This window comes from Daucus carota, chromosome 6 (assembly GCF_001625215.2).
Source record: "Daucus carota subsp. sativus chromosome 6, DH1 v3.0, whole genome shotgun sequence".
Taxonomy (NCBI): domain Eukaryota; kingdom Viridiplantae; phylum Streptophyta; class Magnoliopsida; order Apiales; family Apiaceae; genus Daucus; species Daucus carota.
The window spans coordinates 10,825,963-10,838,742 of record NC_030386.2 but is presented as its reverse complement, the minus strand read 5'-3'; the positions used below and the strand labels follow the sequence as shown (position 1 = coordinate 10,838,742).

General features: G+C 36.9%; 1 protein-coding gene across 1 annotated transcript in view; it reads left to right on the top strand.

The window, feature by feature from the left end:
- The first annotated feature begins 385 nt into the window (after nt 1–385).
- LOC135147190 (uncharacterized) overlaps nt 386–12,780 on the top strand; it is a 40,762-nt gene continuing 28,367 nt past the window's right edge. Inside the window, exon 1 of the mRNA XM_064080043.1 lies at nt 386–722. Within this exon, the coding sequence (XP_063936113.1) occupies nt 386–722 (337 nt within the window). The remainder of the gene's footprint in view (nt 723–12,780) is intronic.

Here is a 12,780-nt window from a genome sequence, read left to right as displayed (position 1 = left end):
TAAAGAGTCAAGCACACAACTAGCACTCACGCTAGTAAACACTGAACCTGTGTCTTTTGATTCTTCACTTAGAGAGAGCACAGAATTTCAAAACCTGTTATATGAAAAATTTTCTGATCACTCTTTCTTTTTGGATCAGGATCTACTTGGCAACCTGCAAGTACATCAGCCTTCACAGGCATCTGAAGGACAATTTGTTCCTTCACTTCCTACAGTTCCATCTCAGGGAACTATGGTTGTATATACAGGTTCTGGTGACGGTGTGAAAACTACGAGTGAAATCAGGCAAACACCGAGCGAAACACATGCACGAGAGGATAGTGAAAAATCTTTGAGTGTTCGTGAGGTGAGTGCACACACCAACACAGATCTGCTACAGGAACAAATGGCTGCTCTGAAAACTGAGATTGAAAGATTGAATGCTGAGAATGCCAGATTCAGAAGTGGAGAGCTGGTGACTCTGCAAGAGAAGGTTGTTGATCCTTCCTTTACTTCTCTGAAAAAGGAATTAGATGATCATGTACAGGGCATTCACTCTAGGATGGACAAATTTGATAAGAATCAGGAGCTCTGTCTGACAAAGCTTGACAACTTGGAGCAAACTCTGGCTCAAGTTGTTCAACACTTAAAGATTAATCCGTCGACATCTCAGTCTGCTCCAGAGGATCCCTCAACTAAGGGGGAGAAGGATAAGGATGATAAGGATGACAAAGATGATCACAGCAATGCTGATGCTGCTGATAGGAGTAATAAGGGTGGAGATACTGATAGGAGTGATAAGGGTGGAGATGGAGCAAGTGAAAAGGATTCTTCTGCAGCTGACAAGTCTAAAGGCAAAATGCCTGAATCTGAGAACATCTTCACTAATCAGGATTATGACAACATTCCTGAAGATGTTGATGATGATGATGCATTTGATTCTGCTTATTTTGAAGCTGAAGAAGAAGGTCGTTTCGAGGAAGGCTTTCTTTTCAATGAAGATCAGTCTGTGGACCCTGAGCACATGGAAAAGGTCAGAATGTTTAAAGCTCAACATGAAGCTAGCAAAGCAAAGCTTCAGGAACTACAGAAACTGGTGGATGAGAAGAGGACAACTGATGAGTTGGTCAAGCTGGAGAAACAGAAAATATGGGATGCAAAGTGCAAGGAAAAGAGAGAGGATATCTCCAGGAAAGTTGGTGAAAGCTGGGATATTGCTAGGCAAATCCTCTCTGGACCTCAAAGGGAACCTTTCAATGATGGTAAGTTCAAATCCTTCATTTATGACCTGAGAGAGGCTAACCCTAATGAGGATATGTTTATGCGTGCTCTTGCTCTAGAGTTAGAATACATAACTATTGGTGTCAAGAATCTTCTCAATGAATGGGAGATCATTATTTCTTCTCAGAGAAACGGAACATTCAGGGTTTCAATTGATTTATTCAAGTTTCTATCTCTAACTGAAATCTGGGTGATTCGTAACAAGATCAGACGCAGCTCAAATCTGAATGAACTCCTACGTGACAGACTTATGGATTGTGCAATTCATAACAGTCCACAAGTTGTCAGAAATCCCTACTGTGTTAAGTTTATTCACGAGGGAAAGTTTGGAACCTTCTACCTGGACCACCAACATCTTCTTAAGTATGATGTTAGTCAGATGGTTCTTGTTTCAACAATTCTACGTACCAAGGGCTTCGCTTCTAAGGCCAATGCTGATGCTGATACTGAGATTGTGAACTACTGCACAAGGAAGAACATTCAACAATACTTCAGAAAGATGAAGTATATCAACCAATCTCAGCCAGCAGATTTCATCGAAGACCCTGTGGACATAGAAGTTCAATATCATCTTTCATTGGCTCGTGTAAGAAAGAAGCGTGGAGAATCCACTGCAGCTGAAGAGCCTACTCACAATGAGCCTTCTACTCCAATTATTCACTGTTCAGATGCTGAAGAAGGAGAAGTCACTCGTTCTGAGTGAATAGATTGATTAGGATATTTGTTAGATATGTTCAAGGAACATCCTTTTGTAATCTATTTATGATCATGGTTTAATGTTTAATGCAAGCCATAAACTTTTGCTATTTACATTCCATTGTTTAAATCTTTGTCTTATCTGTTAGTTGAGTTATCCTCTAGGAAATTTGCATGTTATGATAACAAACAAATAGGGGGAGATTGAAAGGCATATGTTCAGCCTATTTGTATTTAAAGAGGTACAACTCAATCCAGATAAGAAAGCTCAGTAAATAGCAAGTCATCGGAATCCGTACGAAGAACGTCAAATGATTTATGGGAATTATATGTCAGATAAATTCCACGATGCTGTTGCACACCACTGAGAGAAGTTCATTAATATGTTCAAGCCTCAGTGCACAAATAATCTTTTGTGGCACGTCCAGGAGTTCAGAAGATATAAAGTTTCTATACTTTATTTTATCAGAAGATTCCATTTAATGAAGATGTACTTACAAGACAAAGACTCGACGAACAAACCTAATTCTTATTTGTTTATTTGACAAAGAATATTTGATTTAACTAGATACAGATGAACCAGACAATTCAAGAAGAAGTTATTAAAGTTTAAAGAAGACGGGAAGCAGTTCTACTGAAGAATGGGTGATTAAATATTTAATAGATTATTATTTCACTTCACAAATAATTATATTAATTATGTAATTTATTTATTAAATTAATTCACTCTCGAATTAATTTAATTTATGAATTTATATGATTAACTTAATTAAGTGGATAATTTTCTATTTAAAATATATGTCAAATTACATTTCAATCACCTACACAATGGCAGCAAGACAATCTGATTTGTCTTACTAATTAGTAAAGGAATCACCAAGACAATCTCTTTAGATTGTCCTACCGAATGTTATGTAGCTTGCAAGACAATGGTCACAAATTGTCTTACTGGGTTCCTGAAACAACTGCCAAGACAATCTTCTGTGATTGTCTGACCGAGTGTTCTTTGCCAAGACAATATCTTTGTCTTACCGAAGGACATGACATCCTGCCAAGACAATCCCTTATGGATTGTCTTACCGAAGAAAAACAGAGGTCTGCAAGACAATGTAAATTGTCCTACCGATTACTTGGTGTTGCTGCAAGACAATGTCAAGTGGATGCCTTTAGACAATTAAATTGTCTTACCGAATGAAACTAGCTTGCCAAGACAATTTAAATTGTCCTACCGAATGAATGGATTGTCTTACTGCTGTGATTTATGCTTGCAAGACAATTGTAATTGTCTTTCCTTTCTAAATTGTCTTGTCTTTGCATTGTCTTACAAGTACAATGCTTTGCCTATAAATATGGCATTGCATTCTTCATTTTTAGTGTTCATCACTTTGATATTCAAAGCATTTGTAAAGCTTTCAAGTTGTTCGTAACTTGCTTGATCGTTATATCCACAGTTTTCTGTGCTTTGATAACCCGGTTGTTTTAATCACTAAATCTAGATTATACCCTGTCGAATTTATTCTACGAACTTTAGTGGACATTAAAATTGAACCATATTAATTATATAACGACTTCAAACATTGTTATATTAATTAATTATAATCTGATTAACAAGTTATATTCAATCAGATTCACTTCCGCGATTATTTTTTATCGATTGTATTCAACCCCCCCCCCCGCCCCCTTCTACAATCGTATCTGGACCTAACAATTGGCATCAGAGCGGTTGATACCATTTTTCCGTATCAGATCCTATACACACTCTGTAACGTTTAAATATTTTTTATTCGAATTAATTTTATTCCAAAAATTAATTTTGATTAAAAATATTTTTCATTCAAAAATCCAAATCTCATCCAAACACTACTCACTTCAAATCTAAATATTTTAATTCGAATTAATTTTTTTTTAAAATTAATTTTGATTTAAAATATTTTTCTTTCAGTAATCCAAATCTCATCCAAACACTATTCACTTTAAACCTTTAAAAATGAGTACACAAAAGATTAGTAGCATTAAAATCCCACCGTTCAGCAAAGAACACTTCGGCCTATGGAAGAGGCACATGTTACTATTCCTCCGCACTGCGAACAGGAAATAAATCGGGATTTTGAACAAGGGTGTTTCAACTCCGATGAAGCTTATAATAGCACACGAAGAGGATGGTGTGTTAATGCCTCATAAAACTGTTCTGAAAGAACTTTCTGAGTACACGGATGAAGAGAGTGAACAGATGAACCTTGATGACACTCTACAGCTAATCTTAGTTGAATCCCTAGATCCTGTCATGTACAATGCTGTTGTTAATTGTACGAATGCGAAGCAAATCTGGGATACGCCAGAAATCATCAATGAAGGCTCAGAAGAAGTAAGAGAGACCAAGAAAGAAATACTGATGGCTCAGTATGAACAGTTTGGTTCCAATTCCGGTGAAGGCATTTCAGATGTATTTATCAGACTTAATAATCTGATTAACAACTTAAATCTGAATGGAAAATACTATGACAATAAAGAGGTCAACATGAAGTTTCTCTTAACCCTTTCTGAACATCTGGAACACAGGATCACTGCAATCAGGGAAAGCAGAGATCTGAATGAGATATCTCTGGAAAGACTCTACGGAGTTCTGAAGACTTATGAACTGGAACAAGCTCAGACAAAGCAGAGATATGGATGGGGTAAAACACAGAACCATTCAAGAGCTCTAGTTGTTGAATCACCTACACCGGAAGAAAAGAAGGATGTTGTTGTTCCTTCTAAAACCACTCAGGAGTTTGTTGTACCTGAGATGGGTCAGACTGCTTCTTCCAGTGGTGATGATGAGTTCTATACAATGGAAGAGCTAGAACTGTTAGAAGATCAATCTCTGTCACTGTTTTCCAAGAAGTTTGGAAACATGAGATTCCGGAAGAACCCTTCCTACAAATACAAACCTACTGTTAGTAAGTTTCAGAAGGGAGGTTATTCATCTTCTACAAGCAAAGGAGGATACAAGACTGGGATGGTGGATAGAAGTAAATTTAAATGTTTCAACTGTGGTGAACCTGGACACTTTGCAACTGAGTGCAAGCAGCCCAAGGTTCAAGGAAAGAGAAAGGATTCGTATGACGAGCTGAAGCAGAAGTATGATGCCTTAGTGAGAAAGCATCAGGGAACTTCTGGAGGTCATAACTTCAAAAGCAAATCTTATCTGGCAGAAGGCAAAAGCTGGGATGATACAGATAGTGATGAAGAGGAGCAGCTAGGGAATGTTGCTTTCATGGCTAATACTGGATCATCTTCACCTCCTCCTGCTGGAAGCTTTCAGGTAGATCCCACATGCCCTAAACTGTTTATGCAATTAGGACTTGAAAGAGATGATGCTATTAAAAAGTTGAAAGCTGCCAATCTTAAAAATGATACGTTAGTCTTAGATATTCATGCTTATAAGATGAATGAGATGAATGTATTGAAACCTAAAATTGAACAACTAACTATGGATTTAGGATTAGAAGTTGCTAAAGTCAGAGTTCTAGAAAAAGGTGAGATTGCTTTAAGACTTCAGCTAGACGAAGAGAAAGTGAAATGTAAAGCCTTTAAGGATGCCTCCATGATAGTCAAAGAACTTAATGATAAACAAGAGATCAAGAGAACTGTTGGAATAGGTTTTGACTATAACAAATCTGTAGGTAAGGCTAGTAACATTACTCCTTTTAAAAAGAGTGCTGAGGAGAGAGGGATTCCTTTTGTTTTGAAAGATTCCCCTAAACCTTTGTTTAAAACCTCAGAGGCTGAACCTCTTTTAGAGACTCCTGTGGTCATTAGATATGAACTCAAACAGGAAGACCTTAAATTGAAAGAGAGTAATGAGAAGAGAGATGAGATCCTGACATCACTGAAACCAATCAAAGTGAAAGGCAATGTTAGGTTGCCTAAAGCTGGTTTAGGTGTCAACTCTGAGAGAACTAAATTCAACAAGCCTAATAATTTTGTGAATAGTAAGAACAAGAACAATAGATGTCATTCTACTGAAAACTTCAAATCTGATAACAAGGTTAGAGTAGAATCTATTGATGTTCCTGCTACTATGACTGATACTCCTATTGTTCCTGCTTTTGATGCATGTCATAAATCCTGTAGTGTTGATAATTGTATGACTTGTGCTTTCAATTTGATGTCTGCTTATTTTAAAAATTTGCATGCTAAAAATGAAAACACATCACCTAGACAACACACAAACAACAAGCATGCTAGATCAAAGACTGCTAGTCCTCCTCGAGTTAGGAAGGAGACTTATGTTCCAAAGCCTAAAACCAAGGTTTATAAAGCTGTTGTTAAGGAAGTAAGTTCAGTCAAATCTGAAACTAGCTTGGTGTTGCTGCAAGACAATGTCAAGTGGATGCCTTTAGACAATTAAATTGTCTTACCGAATGAAACTAGCTTGCCAAGACAATTTAAATTGTCCTATTGAATGAATGGATTGTCTTACTGCTGTGATTTATGCTTGCAAGACAATTGTAATTGTCTTTCCTTTCTAAATTGTCTTGTCTTTGCATTGTCTTACAAGTACAATGCTTTGCCTATAAATATGGCATTGCATTCTTCATTTTTAGTGTTCATCACTTTGATATTCAAAGCATTTGTAAAGCTTTCAAGTTGTTCGTAACTTGCTTGATCGTTATATCCACAGTTTTCTGTGCTTTGATAACCCGGTTGTTTTAATCACTAAATCTAGAATATACCCTGTCGAATTTATTCTACGAACTTTAGTGGACATTAAAACTGAACCATATTAATTATATAACGACTTCAAACATTGTTATATTAATTAATTATAATCTGATTAACAAGTTATATTCAATCAGATTCACTTCCGCGATTATTTTGTATCGATTGTATTCAACCCCCCCTTCTACAATCGTATCTGGACCTAACAAGGAAGTATACAAAATCAGCAAACTCTGGATTTTCAAAGCCAGGGGGCTGTTCCAGATTTACTTCTTCTTCCAGCTTTCCATTCAGAAATGCACTTTTCACATCCATTTGATAAACCTTGAAGTTGGAGTGAGCAGCAAATGCAAGAAATATTCTGATGGCTTCAAGATGAGTAACTGGAGCATAGGTTTCATCGTAATCAATTCCCTCTTCTTGTGAATAACCTTTTGCGACCAGTCTGGCTTTGTTTCTTACAACAATGCCATCACCATCTAACTTGTTACGGAAGACCCATCTAGCTCCAATGGTAGATTTTCCTTTTGGTCTTGGAACCAGGGCCCAAACTTCTTGTCTCTCAAATTGATTGAGTTCTTCTTGCATGGCAAGAACCCAATCAGGATCAGCAAGTGCTTCTTCTATTTTCTTTGGTTCTAGTTGAGATAGAAACCCAGAGAATAGGCATTCATTTGTCGTAGCACTTCTAGTCTTGACACCAGCATCAGGATCACCAATAATTAAATCAAAGGGATGATCTCTGCTCCAAATCCTTTCCTTTGGAAGATGTGTCCTTGATGATTCAGCGGTATTATCATTAAGCTGAAATGTGTGACTAGTTGATCCACCAGCTCCCCCTAAGTTGTTGCCAGGTTGACTTGATGATCCACCACTAGCATTAGTGGAATCTCCAGTGTTTCCACCATTTCCTCCACCATTGCCTGGATCATTACGATCATTGTTGTCATCTCCTGTTGCAACCTCAGGTGGCATATCATCATCTGAATCAGAATCTGAATAGTTGTCAAACTTCAGAGACTCAGATGGATCAGCAGATTATAGACTTGGAAGTTTAGTGTCATCAAATGTAACATTGACACTAACTTTCACTGACAGAGTGTCAATCACAAAAACTCTATAAGCAATTTTGGTATAACCAACAAAGATTGCTTCATATGCCTTTGGCTCAAACTTACTTAAATTCTCTTCACCATCTTTAAGAACAAAGCATTTAGCCCCAAAGACATGAAGATGTTTGACATATGGTTTCTTGTTGTTATACAGTTGAAAGGGAGTTTTCATGTGATCTTTATTGATCAAATTTCTATTCTGGGTGTAGCAGGCAGTGCTCACAGCTTCAGCCCAAAAGTACAGAGGAAGCTTTGCTTCAGCAATCATTGTTCTAGCAGCTTCAATCAGTGTACGATTCTTTCTTTCGACGACTCCATTCTGTTGTGGAGTCCTTGGTGTTGAGTACTGTCTGTTGATTCCCTTGTCAGAGTAAAAGTTGATTAAGGTTTGATTCTTGAACTCAGTTCCATTATCTGATCTTACAGCTTTTACAGGAACACCCTTTTCCAATTCAACTTGCTTGATATGATCAATTACTGTCAGGGGAGTTTCATCCTTGGAAGCTAGGAAGTAAACCCAAGTAAACTTTGAGAAGTCATCCACAATGACCAAAGCATATATTCCTCCATCAATTGACGTAATATTCACTGGGCCAAATAAATCCATGTGCAATAGGTGCAATGGTTCAGTGATACTATTGATGGTCTTGCTTTTGTGAGATGCTCTCTTCGCTTTTCCTTTCTGACAAGCTTCACAGAGATCATCAGATGTAAATTCCAGGGAAGGCAAATCTCTCTTGACCAGAGAGTTTATAGTTTTGAAGTTGAGGTGTGAGAGTTTCTTATGCCATAACTGACTATCTTCAGAAGATGTTTTTGCATAGAAACAGTGATATTCATTTCCTGGTCCAGTAGATAAATCAGCTACGAATATGTTGCCTTTCCTGATGCCACATTGTGAAGGACGTTTATCCTTGGTATGTTTGATTATACATATTTCCTTTTCAAAATGAACATAATAACCCTTGTCACAAAACTGGCTGACACTAAGGAGATTATGTTGTAGTCCTTCAACTAGTCAATTTCTTCTATGATGATCCTTCCAACTTTGTACTTGCCATATCCAACAGTACGACCCTTGCTATTATCAGAAAAAGTAACTGTAGGTCCAGTTGTTTCTCTAACTTCTGTCAGCAGGGATCTATTGCCAGTCATGTGCCTTGACGCTCCACTGTCAAGCACCCAAACAACTCGAACAACTCCACTGGCACCCTGCAAAAGACAACTTGATTAAACATTCTTTGGGACCCACACTTGATTGGGTCCAGCAAACTTAAAGAACTGATTTCTATCAGGTGTAACAACAGAGCCTCTTGGACTGATACTTGGTTCAGACTTGACTGAACTTACTTCCTTAACAACAGCCTTATAAACCTTAGTTTTAGGCTTTGGAACATAAGTCTCCTTCCTAACACGAGGAGGACTAGCAGTCTTTGCCCTAGCATACTTTTTGTTTGTGTGTTGTCTTGGTGACGTGTTTTCATTTTTAGCATGCAAATTCTTAAAATAAGCAGACATAGTATTGAAAGCACAGAGCATACAATTATCAACACCACAAAATTTATGGCATGCATCAAATATAGGAGCAATAGGAATATCAGTCACAATAGTAGGAACATCAACAGATTCTACTCTAACATTATTAACAGATTTGAAGTTCTCAGTAGAATGGCATCTATGGTTTCTGTTCTTACTATTCACAAAGTTATTAGGCTTGTTGAACTTAGTTCTTTCTGAGTTGACACCTAAACCAGCTTTAGGCAACCTAACATTGCCTTTCACTTTGATTGGTTTCAGGTTTGTCAGAATCTCATCTCTCTTCTCATTACTCTCTTTCATTTTAAGGTCTTCCTGTTTAAGTTCATATTTAATGACAACAGGAGTTTCTAAAAGAGGTTCAGCTACTGATGATTTAAACAAAGGATGAGGGGAATCCTTCAAAACAAAAGGAATTCCTCTCTCCTCAGCACTCTTCCAAAAGGGAGTAATGTTACTAGCCTTACCTACAGATTTGTTATAGTCAAAGCCTATTCCAACAGTTCTCTTGATCTCTTGTTTATCATTAAGTTCTTTAACAATAGTGGAGGCATCCTTAAAGGCTTTACATTTCACTTTTTCTTCATCTAGCTGAAGTTTTAAAGCAATCTCACCTTTTTCTAGAACTCTGACTTTAGCAACTTGTAATCCTAAATCCATAGTCCGTTGTTCAATTTTAGGTTTTAATACGTTCATCTCATTCATCTTATAAGCATGAATATCTAAGACTAACGTATCAATTTTAAGATTGGCAGCTTTCAATTTTTTAATAGCATCATCTCTTTCAAGTCCTAATTGCATAAACAGTTTAGGGCATGTAGGATCTACCTGAAAGCTTCCAGCAGGAGGAGGTGAAGATGATCCAGTATTAGCCATGAAAGCAACATTCCCTAGCTGCTCCTCTTCATCACTCTCTGTATCATCCCAGCTTTTGCCTTCTGCCAGATAAGATTTGCTTTTGAAGCTTTGACCTACAGAAGTACCCTGATGCTTTCTCACTAAGTCATCATACTTCTGTTTCAGCTCATCGTACGAATCCTTTCTCTTTCATTGAACCTTGGGCTGCTTGCACTTAGTTGCAAAGTGTCCCAGTTCACCACAGTTGAAATATTTAAATTTACTTATATCCACCATCCCAGTCTTGTATCCTCCTTTGCTTGTAGAAGATGAATAACCTCCCTTCTGAAACTTACTAGCAGTAGGTTTGTATTTGTAGGAAGGGTTCTTCCGGAATCTCATGTTTCCAAACTTCTTGGCAAACAGTGATAGAGATTGATCTTCTAACAGTTCTAGCTCTTCCATTGTATAGAACTCATCATCACCACTGGAAGAAGCAGTCTGACCCATCTCAGGTACAACAAAATCCTGAGTGGTTTTAGAAGGAACAACAACATCCTTCTTAATTTTCTTCCGGTGTAGGTGATTCAACAACTAGAGCTCTTGAGTGGTTCTGTGTTTTACCCCATCCATATCTCTGCTTTGTCTGAACCTGTTCCAGTTCATAAGTTTTCAGAACTCCGTAGAGTCTTTCCAGAGATATCTCATTCAGATCTCTGCTTTCCCTGATTGCAGTGACTCTGTGTTCCAGATGTTCAGGAAGGGTTAAGAGAAACTTCATGTTGACTTCTTTATTGTCGTAGTATTTCCCATTCAGATTTAAGTTGTTAATCAGATTATTAAGTCTGATGAATACATCTGAAATCCCTTCTCCGGGATTGGAACCAAACTGTTCATACTGAGCCATCAGTATTTCTTTCTTGTTCTCTCTTACTTCTTCTGAGCCTTCTTTGATGATCTCTAGCGTATCCCAGATTTGCTTCGCATTCGTACAATTAACAACAACATTGTACATGACAGGATCTAGGGATTCAACTAATATCAGTTGGAGAGTATCATCTAGGTTCATCTGTTCACTCTCTTCATCTGTGTACTCAGAAAGTTCTTTCAGAACAGTTTTATGAGGCATTAACACACCATCCTCTTCGTGGGCTATTATAAGCTTCATCCGAGTAGAAACACCCTTGTTTAATATCCCGATATATGGTTCAGTTTTAATGTCCACTAAAGTTCATAGAATAAATTCGACAGGGTATATTCTAGATTTAGTGATTAAAACAACCGGATTATCAAAGCACAGAAAACTGTGGATATAACGATCAAGCAAGTTACGAACAACTTGAAAGCTTTACAAATGCTTTGATTTACAAAGTGATGAACACTTGAAATGAAGAATGCTAAGCCATATATATAGGCAAAGCTTGGTACTTGTAAGACAATGGAAAGACAAGACAAATACAAGTAGAAAAGACAATCTAACAAGGGCAAGACAATTCATAAGCAAGGAAAGACAATTTAAATGTCTTACAAAGCCATTTATACGGCAGTAAGACAATCAGATTGTCTTGTCCACCATTAAGAATTTCGGTAGGACAATTATTTGTCTTGGCAGAAATCATTCGGCCAGACAATCAATTGTCTTACAGGAATTTTTGATTCGGTCAGACAATCCAGGATTGTCTTGGCAGATGTCATCTCCTTCGGTAAGACAAAGATATTGTCTTGGCAAAGAACACTCGGTCAGACAATCACAGAAGATTGTCTTGGCAGTTGTTTCAGGAACCCAGTAAGACAATTTGTAACAATTGTCTTGCAAGCTACATAACATTCGGTAGGACAATCTAAAGAGACTGTCTTGCTGATTCCTTTACTAATTAGTAAGACAGATCAGATTGTCTTGCTGCCATTGAGTAGGTGATTTAAATGTAATTTGACATATATTTTAAATAGAAAATTATCCACTTAATTAAGTTAATCATATAAATTCATAAATTAAATTAATTCGAGAGTTAATTAATTTAATAAATAATTTACATAATTAATATAATTATTTGTGAAGTGAAATAATAATCTATTAAATATTTAATCACCCATTCTTCAGTAGAACTGCTTCCCGTCTTCTTTAAACTTTAATAACTTCTTCTTGATTTGTCGAATGAACGAACTACCACTTCTGAATGACTTCAAATATTTAATTTGAATAACTGATACACAGATGTACTGTCTGGTTCATCTGTATCTAGTCAAATCAAATATTCTTCGTCAAAATAACAATAAGAATTTGGTTTGTTCGTCGAGTCTTCGTCTTGTAAGTAATTCTTCAAAAAATGGAATCTTATGATAAAATAAAGTACAGAAACTTTATATCTTCTGAACTCCTGGACGTGCCACAAAAGATTATTTGTGCACTGAGGCTTGAACATATTAATGAACTTCTTTCAGTGGTGTGCAACAGCATCCTGGAATTTATTTGACATATAATTCCCATAAATCATTTGACGTTCTTCGTACGGATTCCGATGACTTGCTATTTACTGAGCTTTCTTATCTGAGTTGAGTTGTACCTCTTTAAATACAAATAGGCTGAACATATGCCTTTCAGTTTTGATATTTACAACTTATTAGAGATAAAAAA